The sequence below is a fragment of the Colletotrichum orchidophilum genome (assembly GCF_001831195.1).
Source record: "Colletotrichum orchidophilum strain IMI 309357 chromosome Unknown Scaffold_133.1, whole genome shotgun sequence".
In the NCBI taxonomy this organism is placed as follows: domain Eukaryota; kingdom Fungi; phylum Ascomycota; class Sordariomycetes; order Glomerellales; family Glomerellaceae; genus Colletotrichum; species Colletotrichum orchidophilum.
The window spans coordinates 63,228-86,867 of NW_019173089.1; the positions used below are offsets into that span (position 1 = coordinate 63,228).

General features: G+C 51.6%; 8 protein-coding genes across 8 annotated transcripts; 5 read left to right on the forward strand and 3 right to left on the reverse strand.

Annotated features, from left to right (window-relative positions):
* Window positions 1-1,764: 1,764 nt before the first annotated feature.
* On the forward strand, window positions 1,765-2,583 carry CORC01_11787 (uncharacterized protein; the record flags this gene model as incomplete). Its single annotated transcript, XM_022623409.1, has 1 exon — window positions 1,765-2,583. One exon carries the CDS (start codon window positions 1,765-1,767, stop codon window positions 2,581-2,583), a length of 819 nt encoding a protein of 272 aa, XP_022470088.1.
* Window positions 2,584-2,983: 400 nt separating this feature from the next.
* On the forward strand, window positions 2,984-3,259 carry CORC01_11788 (uncharacterized protein; the record flags this gene model as incomplete). The annotated part of the gene is made up of 1 exon (XM_022623410.1): window positions 2,984-3,259. The coding sequence occupies one exon, from the start codon at window positions 2,984-2,986 to the stop codon at window positions 3,257-3,259; it is 276 nt and encodes a 91-aa protein (XP_022470089.1).
* Window positions 3,260-4,089: 830 nt separating this feature from the next.
* CORC01_11789 (uncharacterized protein) lies at window positions 4,090-5,123 on the forward strand (the record flags this gene model as incomplete). The annotated part of the gene is made up of 2 exons (XM_022623411.1): window positions 4,090-4,133; window positions 4,190-5,123. Coding segments are annotated over 2 exons (978 nt in total), but the record flags the coding sequence as incomplete, so codon positions are not given.
* A 609-nt stretch (window positions 5,124-5,732) lies between these two features.
* CORC01_11790 (uncharacterized protein) lies at window positions 5,733-6,321 on the forward strand (the record flags this gene model as incomplete). Its single annotated transcript, XM_022623412.1, has 2 exons — window positions 5,733-5,735; window positions 5,851-6,321. 2 exons carry the CDS (start codon window positions 5,733-5,735, stop codon window positions 6,319-6,321), a joined length of 474 nt encoding a protein of 157 aa, XP_022470091.1.
* A 524-nt stretch (window positions 6,322-6,845) lies between these two features.
* Window positions 6,846-10,036, reverse strand: CORC01_11791 (Mov34/MPN/PAD-1 family protein; the record flags this gene model as incomplete). The annotated part of the gene is made up of 4 exons (XM_022623413.1): window positions 6,846-8,154; window positions 8,864-9,553; window positions 9,633-9,886; window positions 9,971-10,036. 4 exons carry the CDS (start codon window positions 10,034-10,036, stop codon window positions 6,846-6,848), a joined length of 2,319 nt encoding a protein of 772 aa, XP_022470092.1.
* Window positions 10,037-12,065: 2,029 nt separating this feature from the next.
* On the forward strand, window positions 12,066-13,690 carry CORC01_11792 (uncharacterized protein; the record flags this gene model as incomplete). Its single annotated transcript, XM_022623414.1, has 6 exons — window positions 12,066-12,272; window positions 12,336-12,372; window positions 12,435-12,502; window positions 12,561-12,593; window positions 12,646-12,986; window positions 13,048-13,690. 6 exons carry the CDS (start codon window positions 12,066-12,068, stop codon window positions 13,688-13,690), a joined length of 1,329 nt encoding a protein of 442 aa, XP_022470093.1.
* Window positions 13,691-14,596: 906 nt separating this feature from the next.
* Window positions 14,597-16,809, reverse strand: CORC01_11793 (histone deacetylase domain-containing protein; the record flags this gene model as incomplete). The annotated part of the gene is made up of 4 exons (XM_022623415.1): window positions 14,597-15,610; window positions 15,667-16,208; window positions 16,264-16,564; window positions 16,624-16,809. 4 exons carry the CDS (start codon window positions 16,807-16,809, stop codon window positions 14,597-14,599), a joined length of 2,043 nt encoding a protein of 680 aa, XP_022470094.1.
* Window positions 16,810-18,371: 1,562 nt separating this feature from the next.
* CORC01_11794 (uncharacterized protein) lies at window positions 18,372-20,218 on the reverse strand (the record flags this gene model as incomplete). Its single annotated transcript, XM_022623416.1, has 4 exons — window positions 18,372-18,485; window positions 18,547-19,542; window positions 19,605-20,074; window positions 20,155-20,218. 4 exons carry the CDS (start codon window positions 20,216-20,218, stop codon window positions 18,372-18,374), a joined length of 1,644 nt encoding a protein of 547 aa, XP_022470095.1.
* Window positions 20,219-23,640: the final 3,422 nt, after the last annotated feature.

Here is a 23,640-nt window from a genome sequence, read left to right on the forward strand (position 1 = left end):
CCAACTCGAATCATTCGCTGCATATTTGTACTCTTTAATCAGACGATCTGCGACAGTCAAAGAGCGTGAACCAATTTTGTTTAGGATTTAAGAAGAGCGGACATCGAATCTCTTCGAGTCAGATATGGCTTATCAAAGCCTTGAATGCTCAACTCCTGCAATTGAAGAATCTGTGTCGAGAGAATAACCTGGGCATTGACTCTTGCGGGGTTAGGATTTAACCCCAAAGACTTTATTGAACTCCTCAACAGAACCCCGACAAGGAGTCTTTGATCCAAAATGCGATGTTACAAACAGCCCGTTGTTGGACACCTGAGAGGTAGAAGCTCATCTTGTTGGGTAGCTTGAATGCATTGTTCCGGATGATAGGGTCCAGCTGCACATTCTCAAACTAGATTAGGCATGCAAATAGCAATATCATTGTCGTTACTCTGGGGTATTCACTGAGACTCTCCCCCCAGTTTGTAAGATTTTAGTACTTCAACGAAGTATTGCTTCTCCTCACGGGGAACACCTGTGTACAGTAACATGAAAATGTCAACTTCTTGCCGCCATCAACGGGTCTGAGGTGTAATTTGAGCCTGAAAAGCAAGGCCTATAATCTCCATCGAATGGAGGGGGCGATTGACTAAGAGTTGTGATCATTCTTCTTACCTGTTAACCTGTCATGACAGCATTGTCCAAAAATAATTATTCAGATATTTAGCTTTAGATCAGGGGCTAATTAACTAAAAGTAAACGGCTTCTCGCTATGCTATATAGTTTCTTGTATTAAACACAAGTCATCATCGTACTTGAGTTCAATGTGTGTGTGCCATGTACCACTTCCCATCAAATGCAAAGTAGCCCGCAACTCACTCAGTGACAAATGCACCGACTTTGTGCTGCGGCTCCTCTTTTCTTGTAGGTTATTGATCGGCCAAGGCGTTTCCTAGCATCTTATTGCTTAATGACTGTATCAGTCAATTGCTCTTACGACTGTCTTTTCAACGTCACAAAGACATTTGACGAAGGGTCTAAGACTTAGTTTCTTGGGTGAGATGTTCAAAGGATCCTTGAAACGGTCTGTACAATGGCCACGAGTGGTCGTGGAATTAAAGATTCGAATGGAAACGTTCATCAAATCTAGGACATGGTAGAAATGCCTCGCAATTACCTAGAATTGAGGTCATTGCAGACCAGTCCACAACCCAATAGAAAAAGTGTCTTTAGACACCGTTTCACGTTCAAAGTTGTAATCTCTCTGTCTCATCTCACTGTCCATCGTCATCCGGCTTGGAGTATTTGCCTCTCAACTTGACGACGCTGCTCCCTCAGGAGGCAACGACAACAACCATACCTTCAAACAAACCATTCAAGGCAGCGGTAGCACAGCATCCAGCAGGTTTCGCCCTAGCATCCGTTGTCATGCCTCTCAAGTAGGCCATCTCTGAGACTATCTCTAATGACGAGCTAATCACATCCTAGCACGACTAATGTCCCCTCAGAGTTGACGGTAGCCGATGAGTCCATTGAAAACTCTCAGAGTCGGCCCAATAAACGAGATCGTTCCGATTCCATTTCCGATTCCCCTCCTGATGCCCCTCCACTGCCCTCCTCAAAGGTAAAGCTCGGCATCCATTCATCGAAAGCCTGCTGTACCGGTGGAACCTGACAGCGGCGACAGAGACAAAGAACGGAAGAACCTGAGCCTGAGGAAGAATCCCCGTTGCTGTGAGTTGACATATCATCCAAGCAGAAGTTCGCACACAAATTGACTAAGCGATGAACAAAAGCAAGCTTCCACCAGAAATTCGAAACGCAATTTACGGGTTCGCTTTTACTCGTTCAGCCATCAAGATCGTCGGCAAGCCGGTTTACAGCCACAGACTCGGCCGTTCGAAATTCCGCTGGAAGCGCGAGAACGTGCGACATTCTCACTCGCGTTGGGAATCACGCAATGAAGCTGAATCTTTGCCGGTCGCCTTCCTCCGATGTCGCAGGCGAGTCCATGCCGAAGCGCGTGCAATGCTCTACGCCAACAATTTCGAGGTGCAAGACATGGAGACACTCGCCGTCTGGCTGAAAGACTTGGGTGGCAACATTGCCTGCCTGCGGAACATTGGGCTGGGAACCGAGCCTCAGATTTGGGCGCCACGACCGTCGAGTAAAACCAGGGCTCAACAGAACCGTTATCGGGAGGTCTGTCGTAAGGTTGCCAAGATGTTGGCGGGTGCCGAAAATCTTCAAGCTCTGCGGATGGTGTTTCTCTACAACCACATGATGGGCGCTCCGGCTCTGAGCGCTACTCTCAAACGACCTGGACCTGTCTCGGGCTGGATCGATCTTGCTCGTCGGGTTGCAGAGGCACTGTACCATGACTTTCGGCCGGTGTACTCAAAGAACCTAACGCGGGGTCAAACACCGGAAAAGCTATCCCGTGTCTTACAAGTAAGCCGGAACAACTGGTGGGGTTATCGGCATGCGTCAGATCCGCGCCAGCTCAATGCCAAAGAGGCTGGAGACGCCGAAAGGGAGGTTCTTGAGCATTTGAGACTGCTTTTGGAAAGAAATCTCTATTTTCGACTGAATGGTCAATCATGAAGAAGATTGATTCCAGGCAGTCAGTGATCGAGCTTAACGATCCAATTGGCTTGGTCTTAGCTGAGACAGCGGCTACGGCGAGGGGAGGACGCGGTGCTACTCTTAGCTAGAGTTATCATGGGTCGTCTGTTGGAACCCCCCACCTTTCATAAGAGCAAAGATTTGAAATACATTTCGCAACTTGCATCTTGGTCTTTGCTTGGGATTTCTTTCTTTAATTCCTTTTTGAGAGAATTGGGGCGGCATGCAGGCAAATGGAGCTTGGGATACTAACGGTAACAGATTTCCAAGAGCTTTTCTGTAACAATGAGGCTCTCTAATGCCAAGCATATATTACCGATTGAAGTCCTTTCCTTCGCATGCTGATCGAGCAAAATTTGTTTCCCCAAAGATCGCCGCGATGCTCCAAAACTCTCCGAGCCTCCAGCGAATTGGATTGTGGATGAAAGACTTTTTTAGAGTAACAAACGTGAACGATTGTCTTAAGCTCTACGGACATGGACGGGCCAGCCGGCTAGTCACTGGGTCACGTCACATGGCTAAATGGATGTTCGACTTTTTCTATCCTCATTTTTGCAGTCCGCTCTTCCGCAGCCAAAATTCTCGGACAATCTGTTCTTTTTTGGTGCTTCATGAACAGATTTGTCGGCAGTGGCATATATCCATTCTCGGATAGTTGTTTTGTCTTCTGACGATACCATAAGCCGAAATTTGAGAAACTATGCGAGGCACATGCTGCATTTTCTGAGCAAAAGGAACTGCTGCTCAAGAGAACTGGGAAGATGAACCTCCGGCGTTGCCGAAGGAAGCTTGAAAAGTCTGGTTATCTCTACGTCTCCTCGAGATCTGCATAGTTTCTTTCCCTGTAGCGGAGGGAAACTGTCCGGGTATCCAACATCTATGGATTTTTCTTTGGGATAGAAATGATGAAGTGGTATTTTGAGTTTACTCTCGTAATTCTTTATACCTTGATAAATGAGCTTGATGGCCAAGTAATTGAGAACGGGCTGTAATTGATTGGGTGCCATACGATCCGTATCGTTGAATGAGTGTGTGAGTGATGACCGCCACGCACTCACAGAGGTGCATAAAACTTTGCAAACCCTTTTCTTCCTATTACCAAAACTGGGCTTTTGAACTCATCTCCACGTCTGCGCCGCTGAAGACCAGAATCAATATCCTACAAACATCCAAGCATGAGGTAAGGAAGAATTGGAAAACGACGATTGCTTTTGGGCAACTGCAGGACATCCATTGATACCTTGGTAGGCATATAAATGTCATCCATCCCAATGGACCACAAAGTTTCTTGCAAGATGAAGTCAAGAATTCGTCAAGGAAAAGATTTCCAAAAAACTAGTTCTGAGGAGTCGGCCGTTCATGACGTCTCATTCACTAGTTCGGATCAGGTATGGGCCCTCCCAAATTTGAAACAACAGACGGAAGCCAGAGGAGGGAAATGAAGATTGGGGAAAACAGTTGGTCTGCAAGCTGACCCTCATCATTCATGACCAGAACTTTGCACGCTATTCACAGCCGTTCCGCTTCCTGTACGTCTCTCGAATGGTTTGGGTGTAAGACTCCGACCCCTGACACTGCTGTGCAGAGACTTGCCCCCTGAGCTTCGTTCCAAAATCTACGAAACCGCCGTTGTTTGTCAAGACGTTGTTAGAGTTGCCAAGCCCCCTCACAAGGATACTTGTGCCTGCAGGAAACAGCTCACCATCGCTCGCCATCAAAATGGTGTGGGTGTGAATCCAGACAAACGTCCTGTCGCAGAGCTTCTTCGGACTTGCAAGAAGATTCGCCACGAGACGTCAGGAATGTTTTTTAACCACAATACCTTTGGATTGCATGACCTTAAGACACTCGTTTTGTGGCTCGAGGTCATAGGTTCTGCCAACCGAGCAGTTCTGAGAACTCTTACGATCGAGCGGGACTGCAGTGCTGACCTGCGCATTCGTCGACCGATGTGGATGGTAGGGCACACATCCAATTTCTACACCTCGGATCCAACCGCTCCCCGCGGCGACCCATACCGGATAACCACGACCAGAGTCGGCGAGCTCCTCTCCGAATCCTTCCTTCTCGAAACCTTGCAGCTACCATGCAATTACAACTTCTGGCAGCTCCCGCCCCTGACGATCCATCGGAGCGATACAGAATATGTGGTTGGGGAAGTCAATATTGCGCGCCGTATTGCAGAGACTCTAGTAGAAGATTTTGCGCCGTTTTTCCAAAACAGCTTGCTGCTTGGCAGAAGCGCCGAGCAACTCTCAAGGGTAATTATCGTTGTAATAATCAACAGGAAAGACTACTTTATGTCGCCGAATTCGGACTCCGAGGATGATTGGTATAGGTCAGAGGAAACGTCAGGACACTTGAACATACTACTTCAACAACTCCAACATAAGCTCAGAGATTCAGGCGATGGTGTTCCTGCCACGTCGAGTACGACAGGCTTGCAACGTAAGGCTCACACTGAGGAAGGCGGTATCCGAGAAAAGGACGGTCGAAGCATTCTTCAAGGGCAATCATAATACACGTTTTGTATTCACATTTTACACGGATCCATGTAGGAACTCAATTTTACAAAAAGTCTAGATGAACGTCTTTTGGGATTAATAAACTTCCTCAGGGTAGGCACTTTGACACTAAGCACGCGGTCTTGGCTTTATAATCAAACATGACTGAAATCGTTACTGTGTGCGTCTCCCAACATGGCTTATCAAATAAAATCTTCTCAGTCCCTTTCGTTGGCTGCGATAGGTTCAATATCTCAATTCAACGCATCAAAGATACGGCTTCGGGCTAGATTATAAATAGTAAGTAGAGGGAGGGGCGTTGAGGGGTAGCCTCCCACATCTCTAATCAGCACACTCAAGTGTCGCCTAAGTCTCGCCTGATGATCATTTCGTCGTGCTGGTCGCATCAAGTAGCCACTGCAACGACTCTGAGACAGCGAGACTTCTCGAAACAGTGCATATCGTGACATGGGGTAGCATGATGATGACCACACTGCCAGGAAAGTTGCTGTACCAATATCGAATTCGGACAAGTCTGTCACTGAGTCTTAAGATCCTCCGTAATGCTCTCCACTCGAAACACTCTGCGGTATAATAGTAACTTACGATATCGTGGCTCTCGGTATGGTAAGTCTTGAGCCTCATTACCTCACAAACTCAAGCCAAGCAATCAGCTAACAAACTTCTCCCAACCCAGACTGCAAAGTCCCTCATCATCATCGCCTAACAATTCCTCACCGAGAACGTCTCCTCCCTCGAGCGATGGGCTAGCCTGAAAGCCAACAGGTTTCTTAACGGCATGGAAGTTGTCTTCTGGGCCGTGGTAGCCTACATGAGCATCCAGGGCATCACACAACAGACCTGCGTGGGCGTCAGCTGCGTCATCGGCTGGGTCGTCGTCGTCATGAGTATCCTCTTTAGCATCGTCGCCGAGTACGCCACCATCATAGCCTGGTTCGACTTTCGCGACTTCAAAGCCGACGGCGTCCGCCGTGGATCCATGAAGCAGACCGCTCTCGGCAGTGACAACGAGGCCGGTGAGTTGACTGAGAGGATCGAGATTCAGCAGCGGATCAAGCCGCAGATTTCCCCTGCTCTTCGTCCCGCCGTCTCCCCCAAGCATTTTGACAACAGCCCGCAGAGCAGTCAGTACGACGCGCCACCTTACAGCCAACGCTATGCTACGCAGTACCAGCAGCAGTACCCTCAATAACACCAGCAGAGCCAGCAATACTATAACCAGGACCAGTACTAGTGCCAGCAAATGTAATGAGTGCCGGAGAGAGGTGGTTTGTGAATTGAAGAGGCACTGGCTTCTGAGCGGTTCAGCTTTTCCGGCAGGGCGGACTGGGATGGGAACATAATACGAGTTTCATCTGTTTTACAAGCGAGTGTGACACAAAGAGTCTGAGCGGTCTTCACAGTCAAGGAAACCTGACGTTCAAGTGGGAAGGAACCACGGGATTTAGACCAAAATATCTGGGTTTTTCATTGTGAAAGCCCATGGTGCAAAATGGTGAAAAATTGATAGGAGTTTGAAAGCATCCTTTCACAGCTACCAAACGGTGATGTTGGCCAGTCCATGACAACTTGAACAAATGCAAATTAAGCTTGTGAATAGTACAACTTGCTGGAAAACTATAATAAAGAATTGAGACAACTACCTGGAGAAGGGTAAAACGCTGGGTGAAGAACAGGGGGTATCTAAACTCGTCACTTTAAATTTGATAATTGCAATCACCTGTCCGAGCCCTTTCTCCTGGAGGCATCCGGGCGTCCAAACAAGAAATTAGAAATCTTTTCGCCAAAAGACACCACAGACGAGGGGGTTTCTTTTCTCTGGCGCTTCTTCCGCGTCCCATGACGAAATGAACCGGGCTTTCGTGCTTGGTCCTCCGATGAACCACGACTCGACGACCTGCGCCTGGACGACCCATGATGATCCCGTATCACTCTTCTGAGCTCCGCTCTGGTCAAATTCGGACCATCCCGCACTTGGCGCCGCAGCTCGGCGTCGGAGCCGCCACCAGATCGCCTTCTGCCTCTCAATATGCCCTCGCGCGAGGGAAGAGGCTGCGAACCAGCTGGTGCCGCCTCACTTACCTGACTAGCATCTCCCTGGGACCCTTCAGGCCGATATCCAGCATCGTAGAAGAGTCCAGCCAATTCGGGATACGTGTCCGTAAAGTCAAACCAGAAAATCGGTTTGCCGATAGCTGGGGCGTCCTCCGCATTCAGCTTTTGCTCCGGACTGCTGTCCTGGATCATCTCCCGCAGGAGCCAAGCCAGGTCCGCAGCTAGATCGTCCAAAAACCCTTCTTCCTCTGTATGTCTGTCAATAACATAAGAAAGCGCAATCTCGTTCACGAGAGCCGGCATCGTCAAGACCGTCGTAAGAGAGGAATCGCTCCCAAGACGAAAACTCACAGTCGGCAGCGTCTCAAAGCTACGCTCAAAGGCCATCGTCCTCATCTTCACCGGCCACACTCGCCCATCCTCGTCGGCGACACCAAGGGTGTCCGGCTCGCCCGCATAGTTTAGCATACCGCTCGTGGCAGCGGCCCATGACTTCATGACCTCTTGGGCGTAAACCGGGCAGATGATGCTGATGTGGGACGCTGGTCGGGCGGGATGGCCGTATGCTACCATGGCTGCGTCGCCGCAGACGGCGTACTGGACGTGGGAGAAGGTTTGCCCGATGCGGTGGAGGACTTGGCAGGTTGATGCTGAGCTCATGTCGGGTCTGGCAACGGACGAGCTGGGGGACTGTTGGTCCGAGTCTGATGGCGATACGGCTTCTGCACGGGCTATATAGGTACTCGGTTCACACGATGTAGTGTGCAACATCGGTTGATTCCCGTTCAGGTCCGACGTCCGCGAGGAAGGAGAGGCCATATCTTCGAAGTGATGGCCAATGCGGCCGAAAAATCGTCTTAGGGCTTCGATGGTGCTGAATCGACCGTTGCTCCGACCGGCGGATTCTTCCTCGAAGTCGAGCGGACTCTGGAGCGGGAAATTGAATAGGCCAGCCGTAGAACTTGTCCGCCTGTTGCGGGATCTTGGGAACCGGAAAGGGGACAATGTAGGGAAATGGAAGATGGATCTCAGCTTCAGACTCTTCTTAGTTTGACGAGACCCCATACCGTGAAACATTAATCTGCATAAGCATGTCCAGAGACGAAGTCGGCAGGAAGTTAGGAAATGGATAGACTGTGCTTGATATTGAACCCTCTTGGCTTGCCACCGGCTGTCACTTGGGAAGAGATTGAGCCTTGCCATTAAGTAGCTGCATGGGAAGGGCCTCGAATGGTTACAAGGTTGCGAACATATTGGTAAATGTTGCGGACAATGGGCTTGAGACTTTGATCTATGTTTCTCGGACGTTCTGGGGGGACTGTAAGAAAACAATGCAACTTTGTATTCCCTTTACCTTTGAGCTTGCCATGCTGCAAAACCCTGTCATGGGTTACGAGGAAACAAAGGCGCCTCTGCCACGGTCCTTGGTGCAACTTAGACGGACAATCACCAATTCCGCCTAACACAGGACATTGAAAGAAGTCGACGTCAGGAAATTCGTGCGGCCAGAGCTTCCTTCATATCATGGGTCCATAACGTTGAGTTCATAGTCGTCTTATGCCTGGCGGGTCCTCTAGATGTTGCGTTCCCGTCCACCTAAACGCCTAATCGTACAGTGCTGGCAAAGTCCTTATATCCCGCCTGAGACCGTCCCTGAATCATGGCCCCTGTCCCCTCACAACTCCTCTTCCACATCCATCGAGTCGCCGTTTGCTTGATCCTTGCCACCCGCCGGTCCGTCTTTCTTGGGCATCGTCGCCTCCTTGTCGATCATCTGTCTCGAAACGGACACAATGTTGTCCTCGATCAGCTGCTGGCCGACATCCTCCAAGTGCTTCTTGGGGTCGAGCTTGCCAACATAGCGGGTCTTGAGCTGGTCCTTCGTCAACTCGGTCTCTTCCTTGACGCGCTTCTCGTAGCCTTCTGCTAGGCTAACGAGGCGTTCCAAGCGCTCCTTGTTACAATCGCCCTCGTGTCTAAAGTCGTTCATCTCCAACGCCTCGGTCCAGACGTGCTTGTGCAGGTTCATGAGCATGTTCTCTTCGAGCGCCGTCTTTCGGTAGTTGATGCCGATGGAGTAGTAGTGTCGGTTCAGGCCGTGAATGAGGGCCTGAATTGAGGGTTTGTTCAAGTGGCCCAAGTTACTCGTGCTTTGCCGGGGCTCCTGGCCAAGCATAAGGGACTGAGGGTTGATCAGGCGGAAGGCATCGATCACGACCTTGCCCTTGACGGACTGAATGGGGTCAACGACGACGGCGACGGCGCGCGGGGTCAGCTGCTCGAAGGACTGCTGGGTGTTGATATCGACGGACGACAGCCAGCATCCAAAGCCAGGATGCGAGTGGTACCATCCTACGACAGCCTCAGGTCTGTTCGTAAAGTGTTTGTCAGTGCCTGTTCCTGCGATTGCGATAAGACTAGGGGAGGGATCGCGGGGTCCGAACTCACCTTCCGGTCTGTCTCAACATGTCCATCATCTTCATCTGGAAGACGGGGTCGACGGCCTCTACACTGACACCAGTACCACTTTGTGGCATGGCAAAAACGTCCACTACGCGTACCGTGAAGTCGTCGACGAACTCTCCCAGCATCAGACCCATGACTTCCATGGGAACACCAGCACGGCCGTGTCGCAGCATCTTGAGGAGGGCAAGGGAGGAGATATAGACGGTCTCGGAGTTGTCGATGAGCTGTGTGTTGTCCTAGAGTACCGCGTTAGTGAAGTATCGCCAGAGTGTCGTCAATCGGAGCTGTCAAGGCAGCTCAACAAGGTGGGATGCTCTTACCGTTCCGGGCTGGCTACCCAGGCCACCGAGGCCCTGGGACTGGAGCATGTTCCTGAAGCGCTCCATTGTGATGATGTGATCGGTGGTGAGGATTGAGGAGTACGGTGATACAGCAGGCTTCGAAATTCTGTGGCGGAGAGAGTTGTTCGGGGAGGTTTGGAAGGGCGCGGGTGGGAGTGATGGAGGCGGATGGAAGCAGCTGGGTCGTGGAGTTGAGTGGTGTTGACGACAGCTCTGAGTAGCCTGGCGAAAAAGGTCCCGGCGGCGGAGCTAGCCTGGTCCGGTACGTACTATTTCTGGCTGACAAACAGTCACGTGCTCGGCTTTATCGAGGAGTCGTAGCCGTGACAGAAGGAGTTTTCTCGACACGATATGGTTCTAGAGTAACTCGTAATTGTTTCTCTTAGTAAGGAAACTTCACCATCACAAATATATTTGTGAATATTTGCCTGGTTTCTTTGGTCGAGCTCCGAGCATGGATATTAACCATTCGATGACTTGGGGCAGCATGGCATGCAAAGGTGGGAGGAGTCAAGCCACATGCGTCGCTGAATTAGGCTAGATCAACTAAACCGTCAGCCACACTTGGATTTCCCCTCCACTGCGTTCGGTGCGCCACGATGCCCTCATCAATCCGCATTCATTTCATTGGCATCGCAAGGACGGATTTCCATGTGTAATGCCTAATACACAATACACATGGGTAGGATACACTGCGCTTCAGCGAACCCGTTCTTAAACGACGAGATCTCCCTACTATGGTCTTCGTGTAAACGACGAATCGACGTCAGCAAAAACCCTGGCAAAGATGCCGATGCCCCGTAGCATCCACTCAAACTACGCAATCTGCCGCTGCTCCACGTCAAGGATTGGTATATTACGTCTCGGCCGGCATCCTTGTGAAATACACACACCATCACTCAACGTCTTTGACGCTGAGGTGAATGTAACATCTACTACAGATCAACACGTTCTCTCTCCAACGTAGATTTCATAGGTCGCTGACTCAATTGAGAAGCGATTCGGCAAGTATCATGACTCGGTGGCCTGGAAAGGACGTGCATGTTAGCCGCAGATTCACAATATTCGCGCAATGCACCTCAATATGGTCACTCAATTCTCGATTTGTTCCATGGGACGAGAACGGACAAGGACGCCCGGAAACCGAGCGAACCATTCGCGGGGCATTTGAGTTCCGTGACTTCAAACAAAACAACCAATTCGGCTGAAGAAATCAACGGACGACGCTAGACGTATTCGGAAAAACGAGCTTGATTCATACGGAGACAGGAGTTTAAAAAAGTCTTGCGAGCTGCATGGAACGAAACGTCTAAAAAACTGTACTCTCAGTTGAGGCCCAATGATAGGCGCAACGGTCCCGAACGTCGCGCCTCAGTGTTCGGATCTCCTGCACCGAATCTGCAAAGAAGAACCAACCGGATTGGGAAAAGGATGGTGATCCCATCGCCAAGTCAGGATAATAACCTTTGAAGTATTGTATGCCGATATGACCTACCGAGATGGCGATCCGAATCCTGAGCGAAGAGGTTCCTGACAATCGAGGACATACCACGAACAAAGGACCTCAGCACAGCACGACACCGGTCATTTACGCTTCACAAATTGCAAAGCTTCGGGAGATTAACTAATAGCGAGTCACGTCGAACTCAAAATAGACGCCCATCTCAAGTCTGCTCGTCCCTCCGTAATTTTGGCCCGCGCGACAACTCTGTTCCTAGCTCCAACTTAATTATGAGCGCTCCACGTGTGATGTGTGACTGACAATTGATATGCCCTGTTCCCGGGTAGGATGACACCAGCAACTCTCTCGATTTCTTTCTGCCATATCGCAGTGCTCCTACCGGACTAGAGTGGCATAGTGCAACCGGATCGAATCCTCTTGGTCTCAAGCAGTCGGCACTATACACGGAAGACATGAGTTGAGATCGCTTTTGTTCGCGATACTCAAAATCGCATTCCGTCGGCACGACATAATTAGTCAAGTACCTGTCGACCACATCTCTGCCACCGCTTCGGTCCCCATCCTGCCGACCGAGCCTCGCTCAGAGGAGGGGCAAAAGTAAGAAATTGGACTATGAATTCAACATCAACAGACGACGGACAGGTAGCGACGCCAGATGTCCCTCCAGTGGACCCAAGCGAAACGCGGCAGCCACTCGTAATCGGCGTAACAGTCACGGCTTTGTTCCTCGCAACGCTCGTCACGGCCCTGAGAGTACACGTTCGCGCTCGCCTACTGAGGAAATGGGGCTGGGATGACTCGGCTCTGGTGACATCTCATGTACGTCCAGAAACACGAAGGAGCCACAAAGTCCATCACTGACTCTTCTCTATTCTTTCAAAGGTCCTTGTATCTGTCGTTGGGCTTTTAATGCTCATTAGTAGGTCTCCTCTGAGGCAGCTTGGGATGAGAGGTCGTTTACTGATCAACTCCGCGACGCAGACACTCATTTTGGGGATGGACTGCACCAAGCCACGCTGCCTAGGGACAAGTTTCTCAAATCCCAAGAAGTAGGTTCATTGCTGTCCAATTGACTTATCAAGAGGCCGAAACTCATCAGAAAACCAGATCTCAATCACGGCCGTGGCCATCTACCAAGCCGTACCTCTACCCGGAGCATTGCGACGAGACCTCGAGCTGATAACCTTCACAGGCCTATGCTCTCATCAAATCAACCTTTCTCCTACAGTACCGGCGTGTGTTTCCATTACCGGCTTTCCAAAAGTTATGTAACATCTTTTTGGTTTTTATTATTGCCTTTGGTATATCGCAGGTGATATCCCTTTGCCTCGCTTGTATCCCTCTCAAGAGTCTCTGGGACCACACAGTACCAGGGCGATGCATAAGGCTGCTTGACTGGTGGATGATTGGTTCCTCGATAAACCTCGTCACCGACATCGTCATCTACGTCATGCCATTGCCGCTGCTGCGGACGATACCCCTGCCCACGAGGCAAAAGATAGTGCTGATGATTACATTTGGCCTTGGGTTTTTGTTAGTTCTCCTTACAACCTGACGTATTCCCAAGGCTCTCGCTGACGAGACGTGTGGGCAGCACCTGCGCGATATCAGTCATTCGCCTCACGACCCTCAAAAGCTCCTCGACCTCCAATGACATCACATATCATACCGTCATCGCCGGAATCTGGTCAATAACAGAGCTAAGCTGTGCCATAATCTGCCTCTGCGTCCCGACCCTTCGTCCGCTGCTCAGTGGACAGAACTTAAGGGTGCGATGGCCCTCTTACCTTCGGGCCAATATCGAAGAGAACGCCGACACCGAGCTCTGCACGCAGTCCGACGGTGATGGCGCAGTGAAGAGCAAGACGAGGCGATCGAGAGCCGATGCGTACGAACGTTCGACCAGCGGCCACGGGCAGATCAATTATAACGAGGAGACCGGCGGTGGTGGAGCCCCGCATCCGCGGATAGATCTGAGTGACGTTCCAGGGATCCTGCCCCCGCCCGCGGTGCACAGAACGCCGTCTCAAGATTCCCCGCCTTACGAGAACTCGCCGCACAGGGAGACTGTACCGCTGACGAGGGTCGACACCGAGGAGGGCGTGCGGTTCTTGTCCGTCGACCCGCCGGAGGCGGAACTGCCCACGCCGCTGCAGCCTCCGCCTCGGCGACATACCGACAGAGGAGCGAGCCGAGGGGACGGAGGATATTTCGGCGCCGTTGTGTGGGATACGTAAGGGAAGCCACAGTTTTCTGGGCTGTCTCCAGTGGCAGCACGAAGCAATTTGGGTCGGGATAAAGCGTGATGCTGACAGGCCTAGCCATGATGATTGATGAGTAACGACAACGACTTTTTACAGTTTTGGACGATCAGTTAGCTAAGCTGGCTAGCGGACGTGACGGAGATTTCTCACGAGACCACGTTAGCGAAAGTTTGGCATCTTTGGATAGACCCCAGGCGGACCTGCATAAAGTTTATGACCAAAAACTTTGTAATGGCGGACGCCCCACGGAAAAAATACATAGCCCCTGGGGCAGGATGAGGCATGAAGACACTGTAGATATGAGGGCAGAAGGCTAGGAAGCACTTGAAAAACTAAGATGTTGTTGACGACTGAATCAATGTGCAAGGCCTCGATCCTTTGTTCGACAGAATGCGAGATTGGTGCTCTGTCGAGTGGGAGACTAGGGAGACGCGATGGCGACGGTCCTTAATTGCTGGCCAGATCTTCACACCAGCGAAGTCCATCATAACTCTGAACACAAAGGCAGGCACTGAAAGGCCATTGCAGAAACCACTTATTTAAAAATCACGCACCAAATGATACTCAGAGTAACAAAATTCGCTACGTCCGCAAGTTAGTACTACGCCTTGACTATCTATAATACAGCCGGCAATTTCCTCTGTCCGGTAAAATACTGCGCAAGGAGCGTATGGGAGTATCATTCAAACCAGAAACAAACAACAACCCAGAGTTCCATGCTAAGAAAGTCCCCCAAAGCCACCTGTCCTTAAACGCCCGATACTCTCGCACCGCTACCACAAGCGTGCTGGCTAAAACCCAACGTTTCATCATAGGTAGCTTGCTGCATCACTGCGTATGCCAACGCGAAAAAAAGGGATGAAAGGGCCTCGGAGACCACTATTCCTTCTTGGCTTCCTCCTCGGTCGATTTCTCGTCAACATCCATCTTATCCCCCTCCTCAACAGCCTTGACCTCGGGCTTTTCAGCAGTGTCCTTTCCCTTTTCAGGGGTCGTCTCTTTGGTTTCAGCGACTGGTTCATCGACCGCGACCTCAGACGTGGATTTATTAGGCTCGGCCGCCTCTGCTTCCTTGCTAGGCGCCGTTTCAGTCGCCTTGGTAGTTTCGTTGGTAGCCTCGGTGGCTTCGGTTGTCTCTGTCGTTTCTGCAACAGGCGGCTCAGCTGTAGGTTCGGCGGAAGGCTTGCGTGAAGTAGGCTTCTCCGCCTTTTCTTCTTTCTCAGCTACCTGGACGGGTTCTGCCTCAACTTCTTCCTTCTTGATTGTGGTCGTGCCTTCCTCAACATCCGCTCCGTCTTCCATTCCAACATCGCCATCTTCATCGACGCCGTCCTCCTTCGAGGCCTCCGGAGCGGTCTCCTTTTCTGGAACTGACTTCTCTGACTTGTCAGACGTTTCTTCGGGTTCGGCGGGGTTCTCGAGAGTGATATCGGCGTCCACAAGCGGCTCCGCGTTGGGGGCTTCTTCACCCTCAGGAGCACCATTCACGGGTGAGGGTGCACCGCTGTCGACTTCACCTTCCGCCTGTCGGTAATCGCCAAAGGTACGTTTCTTAGCATTCCGAGGGCGCGTCATGCCGTTTGCCTGATCCATATCTTCGTCGTCGCTGTCCTCGAACTCGGCCTCGTTGCGGGTGCGCTGGTCCCAGCGACGTTGAGTCATTCGTTCGTCTGCGTGTTCGTCTTCGTCCATATCGTTGAGCTCGGCTTCTTCCTCGTCCGTCATGCCACCAAAGGGTTGACGAGGTACATCTTGCATCTGGACAGAGGGGGCGGGTTGGGTATGTCTGAGGTTGTCGATGACAGCGGCCTTGATCTTCTCCAGGTATTCGAAGCTGTTCGAGTTCTCCATGTTCGAGGGACGGACGTTGAGTTCGAAATCGGGGGCATAGTACTGAAACGGTGTCAGTCAATCAATTTTGTCAGTGACAAGGGGAACAAAGGACCTACTTCGTAGTATTCGTTGTAGGGAAGAGTCTTGGGAAGATGCTTGCCCACGAGAACACCAGTCTCGAATGCCCATGTGCGAGCGACGTTGCGCATAGTGTATCCGCCACCGCCCAGAACCAGGGTCGGCAAACCGAAACTCTTGACATACCCAACACAGTTGGCGTGACCTTCCATACTGAGGTTGAAGCAGCCCAAGCGATCACCAGACAAACTGTCACCGCCACACTGCAATACAACGGCCTCAGGTTGGTAAAACTTCATGACGTGCTCGATGACTGGCTCAAAAATCGACTTGTATGAGGTGTCGTCGATACCATCACGGAGAGGGAAATTGACGGCGTAGTGCTTGCCGGTGCCGATACCAATGTCGCGAAGTTCGCCAGTACCGGGGAAGTACTCGCCATATTTATGGAAGGAAACGGTCATGACTCGATCGGTTGTATAGAAGGCTTCTTCGACGCCATCGCCATGGTGGACGTCGATATCGATGTAGAGCACGCGCTTCTTGAAACGCAATAACTCGAGGATGCCGAGGACGATGTCTAAAAATGATTAGCAGGCGATACAGGAGCTGTCACTTGATGAAGTCTTCAGTACCGTTGACGTAGCAGAAGCCACTGGCTTCACTCTTTTTGGCGTGATGAAGACCACCGGCCCAGTTGACAGCGATGTCGCACTTTTGGCGATTAAGACGTGCGGCACCCTCCATGCTACCACCAGCACTGATGCCGCAGAACTCGAAAAGACCATCAAAGACGGGACAGTCGTCTCCGACGTTGTACTTTCCCTGTTCCTTCTGGTAGGCGTCCATGTTGTCGGGAGTGACTTTTTGGAGGAAGTCGATGTACTCGTCTGTGTGGAACTGGGTCATCTCTCCCCTCGTCGCAGGTTTCGCTCGCTGAGGACATTGTGTTAGTAGCCATCGGGTCGCGGCGATGAGAAAGAAACATCACATACATAGATCTCCATATTCTTGAAGAGATCGTAGTGCATGATCAAGCTGTGCGCGAGACGTATGCGATGGGGCTTCATGGGGTGACCGGTAACATAAGCATAATTACCAATGTCGGAATCGTAGAAGTAGGCGACTTTCTTCGGCGTCGCGGAGCCATTGGCCAAGGCCACCGAACCGAGTTGTGACATGGCGTCGGTCGGCGATCTGTTCGCGATAGTGATGTCGTCGGCTATGTCTGTATATGGGGACCAGGCAAAACCGGTCGAGGTGGGTGGTGGGTGGTGGATTGCGGGAGGGAAGGATTGGGAAAAAGGTGCGAAGGCTGCGCGTGGGAGCTCTGGCTCCAGATTTCCCAAGGCTGCGCGGGAGGCAGGCTGCAAGCCAATCAGCAAGTGCGATGACATACAGGGGTATCATGAATGGGGCCACAGTCTCATCCAATGAGACCAGAGGGTGCAAATATCGGCTGAACTGATGATCCGCTTATACCCCACCCGGAGGTGCTCGGTACGGCCCCGCCGCTCTTGGTGGGTCCCGTATTCCTGCGATTTCCGGCTTGCCCGGCGCAATGTGGAGATGCCAGCGTTCCCAGTCCAAACTTCGGAAAGCACGTAACGCGCCCGAGACCTAAAGGTTCCCCTGAAGTACCTTGAGTATCTGGAAAGCCCTAGGAGGATAGTCAGTTTTTTTTACAGCTTCAGGCCGAGTCCTCAGGCAGTAAATGTGGCGCAATCCCGCTTTTCGCAATTGTTCATTCTCAGGTTATCTTAAAAGGCTTGAATCCAGATACTTGAGTACTACTAACCCTTTTATCTTATGGTCATCCCAATCTCGATCGTTTGAAACAAGAAGAGAGCCATTCAACACATTCCAACGCCAATCTATGGATGTAAGCGTGCAACTTGCCGACGTGCGTGCACTCCTTTTACGTTCTCCGCGATGTACAACTTTCTTCATGTTCCAAGTCCTGGCACTTGTATTCAGAAACTGTGGGCTGAGACCACCCTCACTATTCATCACAAACACTCTGCCATCCTTACTATCCTCACTACCTTAAGCTACTCTGCTCCACGTCTTTTTATTTGAGTTAGACAGGGGCCACGTAACCGTAGGACGGACAGTGGCACGAGATAACATATTGTCGCAGCGCCACATGTGGCGCCGCCCAGTACACCGCCACCGGACACCGCTTACCACGGAACGACCGCTTCGTGGGCTTGCTCCATACGGCGTTTTAATCCACGGTCCCGTGTAATTAAGAGCCTTCTCTTTGCTTAGTCAAGCCACTTACTAATTTATATGCCTTCCGCTCGATACCTCGCTTCGTGATACATATCAAGGCCCTGCTTCACTCAAGGGTAGCTCGAGATAGACGATGAAACAATTGTTTGTGCGGAATAGCAAGAACGACGAGGGCGATGAGCGGGACGTTACAATGAAAACACGAAACGGGGAACAAATAATCCCAACACTACATTCATTATCAAAAAGATCAGAGAACCAAGTTTAGCAGTATGAAACAGGTGGTATAGTAGGTATAAAAGATCTGATAGGCTACCAATAGTATCCAACAGCCGCCTTAACGACTCTAGAACATCGTATACTGCCAACCATGCAACAGTAGGCAACACGACTTCGTTGCTTCCGTGTTCTCGTAACATTAAATCTTTACTCTCCCAACAAAATACAGTGACACAAATCGCTCGCTCGCTCGGGTGATATAATCGCCATCATGAGATGGCGGAATCCCTTAGACGTCCTGGACATTGACAACATCGCCGTAGCGGTCGACAGCAACCTCCTTCTTCTGGAGGGAAGCCTTGACAGGCTTGTCGGCAGCGAAGATGTGGTCGAGTTCCTCGAGCTGTTTTTAACAAGTTAGCACATGCTTTGAACCGATTTCCAGGTCTGAGCCTGATACGTACAGTGCGGCCCTTGGTCTCGGGAATGTAGAAGTAGATGATTGTGGTCTGGATTGCGTCCCAAATCGTGAAGATGATGTAGGTCTTCCAGGCAATCTTCTCCATGGAGACGGGCCAGGCGAACTGGTTTAGGAGTCCGGCGGCGTTGACAGCCAAGTTGGAGAACGCCATACCCTTGGCACGCATCTCAAAGGAGAGGACCTCGACGGGGTAGAGGGCCTGGAGAGGTGTGATACCGACTGAGTAGACAGAGCCGAAGATGAAGATCATGGCCAAGCAAGCCTGGGATGCAGCTGGGTTGTTAAAGATGGGAGCACCGCCGTCGGTCTCACCAATCTTGGACTTTGAAAGAATGCCCGAGGCAACCGTCATGCCGAGCCAAACGACTGTGCAGGCGGTGAAGGAAAAGAGCAACAAGGGACGGCGACCAACTTTGTCGACAAGCAAAGCACCGCAGATAGCGCACAGGAACTGCTGGCACGAGTTGATGAGAGTAATGTTGGCTTGTTGAATGGGGTGGGTGTAGCCAGCGGTGTCGAGGACAGATCCAAGGAAGTATGACAGAACAGCATTACCAGCCCACTGCCCAAAGATTGAGATACCAACGTTGCAGGAGAGACGGTATACGGAGGCGCGGTTGCGGAACAGCGCCCTGTAGTCCCACCAGCGCTTGTCGGCGCCGTCCATGTTGAGGAGCTCCTCGTACTCGTGAAGCTGGAGTTTGACCCAAGGGGACTCGGGGTTTCCGTTTCCATGGTACTTTGCGAGGACCTGTGCCGCCTGTTCTTTTTTATTGTTGACAAAGAGCCATCGAGGAGACTCAGGCATAAACAGGCAGAAGATGACAATGAGTCCGGAGAAGAGAGCTTGGAGCCAAGTGATAAGGCGCCATGAAGCATCGCCCTTGATGTCTAGAGCTCCGCGAGCTGCACCAGAAGCGATAATAGCTCCAGAAAACCACAGAGTGTTGTACATGGCACCTACAGTTCCCCTAAAAGCCTGGATTCATCGTTAATAAAGAAGCCTTCGTCTTGTTTTGGTGATTTGACTTTCTCACTTACCGGGTGGTTGATCTCGACGACGTACATGGGTCCGGCAGAGGCGGCGATGGAGACACCGAAACCAAGCAGGAAACGACCACCCATAAACTGGCCAGTTCCATTGGCAGTTGCTTGAATGCAGGTACCGATAATAATGATGGCTGCACCGATGAACATGCCGATTCTGCGACCCCAGGTGTCGAGGGCGGGACCAACGAAGGGAAGGGCCACAACACCACCAATCTGGTACATGGAAGAGATGATTCCAGCCCAGATACCGTCGTTCTTAGCACCATAACGCTCCTTGAAAGAAGGGTTCTGGAGCAAGTTATTGATTAGGGAACCGTCGTAACCGTTCATAGTCGAACAGAAGAAACCAATGAGAGAGAAGGCGTAGATCATGAGCTGGGCTTTGCTCCAAGCATTGGGGCGCTCCTTGATCATTGCCTCGTTGAAAGCCTCACTGCCCTTGACGACCTTGGTCTGGACCTCTTTCTGTGTTGTCAAGATAAGTTAGCCATTACTCCTTGCTAAGGATCACGCAAGGTCCCATGAGCGAGGCTATCGTGACTTGCCTTGTCGGAATCATGGTCGTGGACGTGGACAGCGTCCACGGTATCAATCTTCTCGGACATGATGAATTTGTGCGGCACAGCGGCCGGAGATGCAGGTTCCCTTTGTTGTTGGCGGTGCGGAGAGGGAGTAAGCTAAGATGGCCGATCACCACAGACCAAGCTGCGTGTAATGGATCTTGGAGGCAGAAAGTGGATGAGGGAAGGTTGAGGATGGAGAGCTCGAGACAAAAACAGGCCAGGGATCGCGGGGACACGCCGAGGTTTTATGATTTTCGGTCTTGGAATCGCCTGGGACTGGGATGGGGAGTGGTATTCCGATGTGGAGGAAGCAGTGCTTGCACGGTAGGAACGAACTCCAACCCTCAATTGCCCATCTTTAGCTCGGCCGTTTCGAGGCTACTACCCTTGTATGGGGTGGAAGGACGGCCCATTTCCACATGGGACCGAAAAGGCGGCTGCACTAGGGCGAATCATCCTTGGGTTTTGCTTGTACCGCCTGGGCAGATCGTTGGTTGCACCACCCTCGTCCACACACCCCCCTACTGGCCCTTGTTCTTTGAGAATGCGCAGAGGAATACCTGCAGATGCTGGGTTGCCACTTGGCCGATGGACCAACCCACTAGCATCCGATATTTGGGCAAAGTACATGTAACCAGTCGTTGTGTAGACGGAGAAGCCAGATCCAGCCTCCAGCTTTTAGGCCATGGTCTTCAGACTCACTCTCACACCTTGAGTGTGGCTGTCTCGGGGGTGTCACTCCTTGGCAGGTACCAGCTCCTCGTTTTCTTGATCCCGTGATGGCTGCATCGCAATAAATGTGAATGAGATGGGAGGTGTCCAGGCAGTTCGTCAAGAAAACCATGGGGGCGGCTTGTGGCTCTGGCCTGGCCGTCTGCCTTAGCGCGGAGGAAAACCCCAAATTCCTCTCCAACCCTGGGCCTGGACGATGGAATGAAGGCAGGCCAACCTAGAAGCCCACCTCAGGACTGAGTCGACGAGCCGATACGGGCCGGCAGACGAAATGGGCCAGCTTGGCTAGTGTCTGTTTTTAACGACGTGTGCGTTGGGTTTCGAGTATGGTCGCCGACGTCGTCAGGCGAAGAGGGAGAAGCATCCATTGTCCTCCGGATCAGCGGGTCGACGGGCTGCGCACCCCTGCCAGGATGCTTGCGGATGCTATGCTGCGTTGGTACCGGCTCGATGGAGCTGCGCTGGAGAAATTGCCAAAGAAGGTTTTGCTGAATCTGGGGAGAGTGTGTGGGCTTGTGGAGATGCTGGCCGTCTTGCCTCGAGTCGACCGGGCTGGTCTGTTGAGTCGAGCACAAGGTGAATTATTCAGGCCCAGATGTCTATTAGGAGATATTTTTGGTTGTTGTTGGCAATAGCTTCTTTCAAAAATCGAATCATCGTCAGCCATTTCAGGTTCCTCGGTTGCCCACCAGCAGTAGTCAATGGAGCGCCCGCCCGGGGCTCTGAGACCACGCAGCCGAAGACACACGAGCCTGTCGCTCTCTAACGCGTTCTGTGGCGTTTGGGTTGGCTGGGGAGGGTTGAGATGGGGAAGAAAAACTGGAGGGCAGATCTGGAGAAAGGGGCGCCAAACTCAACTGGGTCACAATAGCTCAGAATGAGAGGATTCACGGTCGACTCCAGCCGGGCCGTCTTTCCATGTGGCCTGAGAGCAACACCTGCTGACTTTCATTTCCTGTCTCTGCATGCTTGAAATCATTCAAGTCACTGAGGACTGCATCCTCCGGGGACTGATCTGGGCTTTGCTCACACACCCCTGTCGCGGGTTTCCGCGTTCCCTCCATGAATGTATCTTACTAAGACCCGATACTCATCTTGTGCAGGCATTTCGTAAAATGGCGGAAGTATTTCTCAATAATGAAGTGTCCAGTTTCCACTGCTCTCGCTAGTATATTTATCATATGGAGCCATGATCTTGGTTATAGAACCAATCTTACCAAGGTATACTTTGCGGACACATGTATTCCCTTGTTAGTGACTTTCCAAAGCTCGGCATTCCTGGAAAAGAGGAAACGGCCGGAAGGGTCATGATTGACTTGACAAAGCCCATCTTCATGTTCTGGCGCGCCCCCAACCCTCTCCTCATTCTCGCGACAGGACGCTATTCCTATCTGGTAGACGGGCCGCCTTCCTCCGCGCTAAAATTTGACTCAATTTGGCAGCCCAGTCCGGGAAACGCCTCTAGACTCGCATCCTCGGAGCTAAAGCACCCAGTCCCTGCGATCGCCGGCCCACCCACCCCTGTCATCGTGGAGTACACAGTAGTTCTATTCTCATATTGGACTTTTGATGTCGCGCCGTTGGCTCGGGATGGAGAAATTGGAGTATCACGTTCTCCAGACGACCACAGGTAACGGACGGACATGCACAAGCTGGGCTCCGTACTCACGCCCTCAAAGGACAACCATGCAGCGTCGGGTCCTTTGATGGGTCCATGCGGCTGGAAGCCGCCGGCAATGGGATGCCATTCCTGCTCTTGATTTCCAGCGTATGAGAGCCTTTTTCGACATTTTCTTGATGATCCACATTGAGTGGTGAAATCATGACACCCACGGCGACGAGCGACGCACATGGGCACACGCGACCCATCGTTGCGGATCTCGTTTGCCTCCCATCCTGGTCTGCCAGTCAGTCCATTGTGTTCGCTACTCCCCGTGTGTACTCATCGTGTATGGCCAGCTATCGACCTGGACCTCGGGATCAGGTTGGATCCATTCGACGACGGGTCTTGCATTTCAGCCACAACTGTGCTGCATATCTCTCAAACTGGGTTCCTTGATGCTTCAAGCGGGCCGTGATCCAACGCCACGCTACGGTCGTCCAACAGGCTCGCGTTTATTGGGACTCGTCAAAAGGTACGGTGTGAAAATCTCAGCCGTTGCCTTCCTCAAGGTTCATGGATCCGAAACCGCTGTCCATACTGCGCCGCTAGTGAATACTCGAGAGCCATCGTCCGATCGGCCGGGTCGACCACAGAGGGCGGCCTCGAACGCGTTCCACATAACGATAATGTGAAAGTTTTCGCGATTCGGGGAAACCTAGTGGCCGCTGCAGTTCCTCTCTCCTATTCATCTGGCTGAGGGGACTGTAGGGGCATCAAGGCTAACACGACCCATTACGATGATACGCGATGATGGGGACGGCGCAGACGCTTCGCTGTTCAATCTATCCCAAGTCTCAATGGTAAAACCAGGGTGGCACAGCGAGTAAAAGCTGCATCGGAAAGCCAATGCAGCGTCGAAGGCATGGCTAAATTTCCACCTCATGATATCTTCATGTTGCCTGCAACACAAGTGGGAGCCCCACAGACGGTAACCTCCTGAGTAGATCGTACCTTATGTAGAGGAGGATGAGACAGGTAGATACTAGGTATTGATCATCAACTCAGGTGATTGTCAATGATTACCTCGGCCAAGTTTCGACGTCTTGGAGTGCTGGCTGCATTGCAAGTT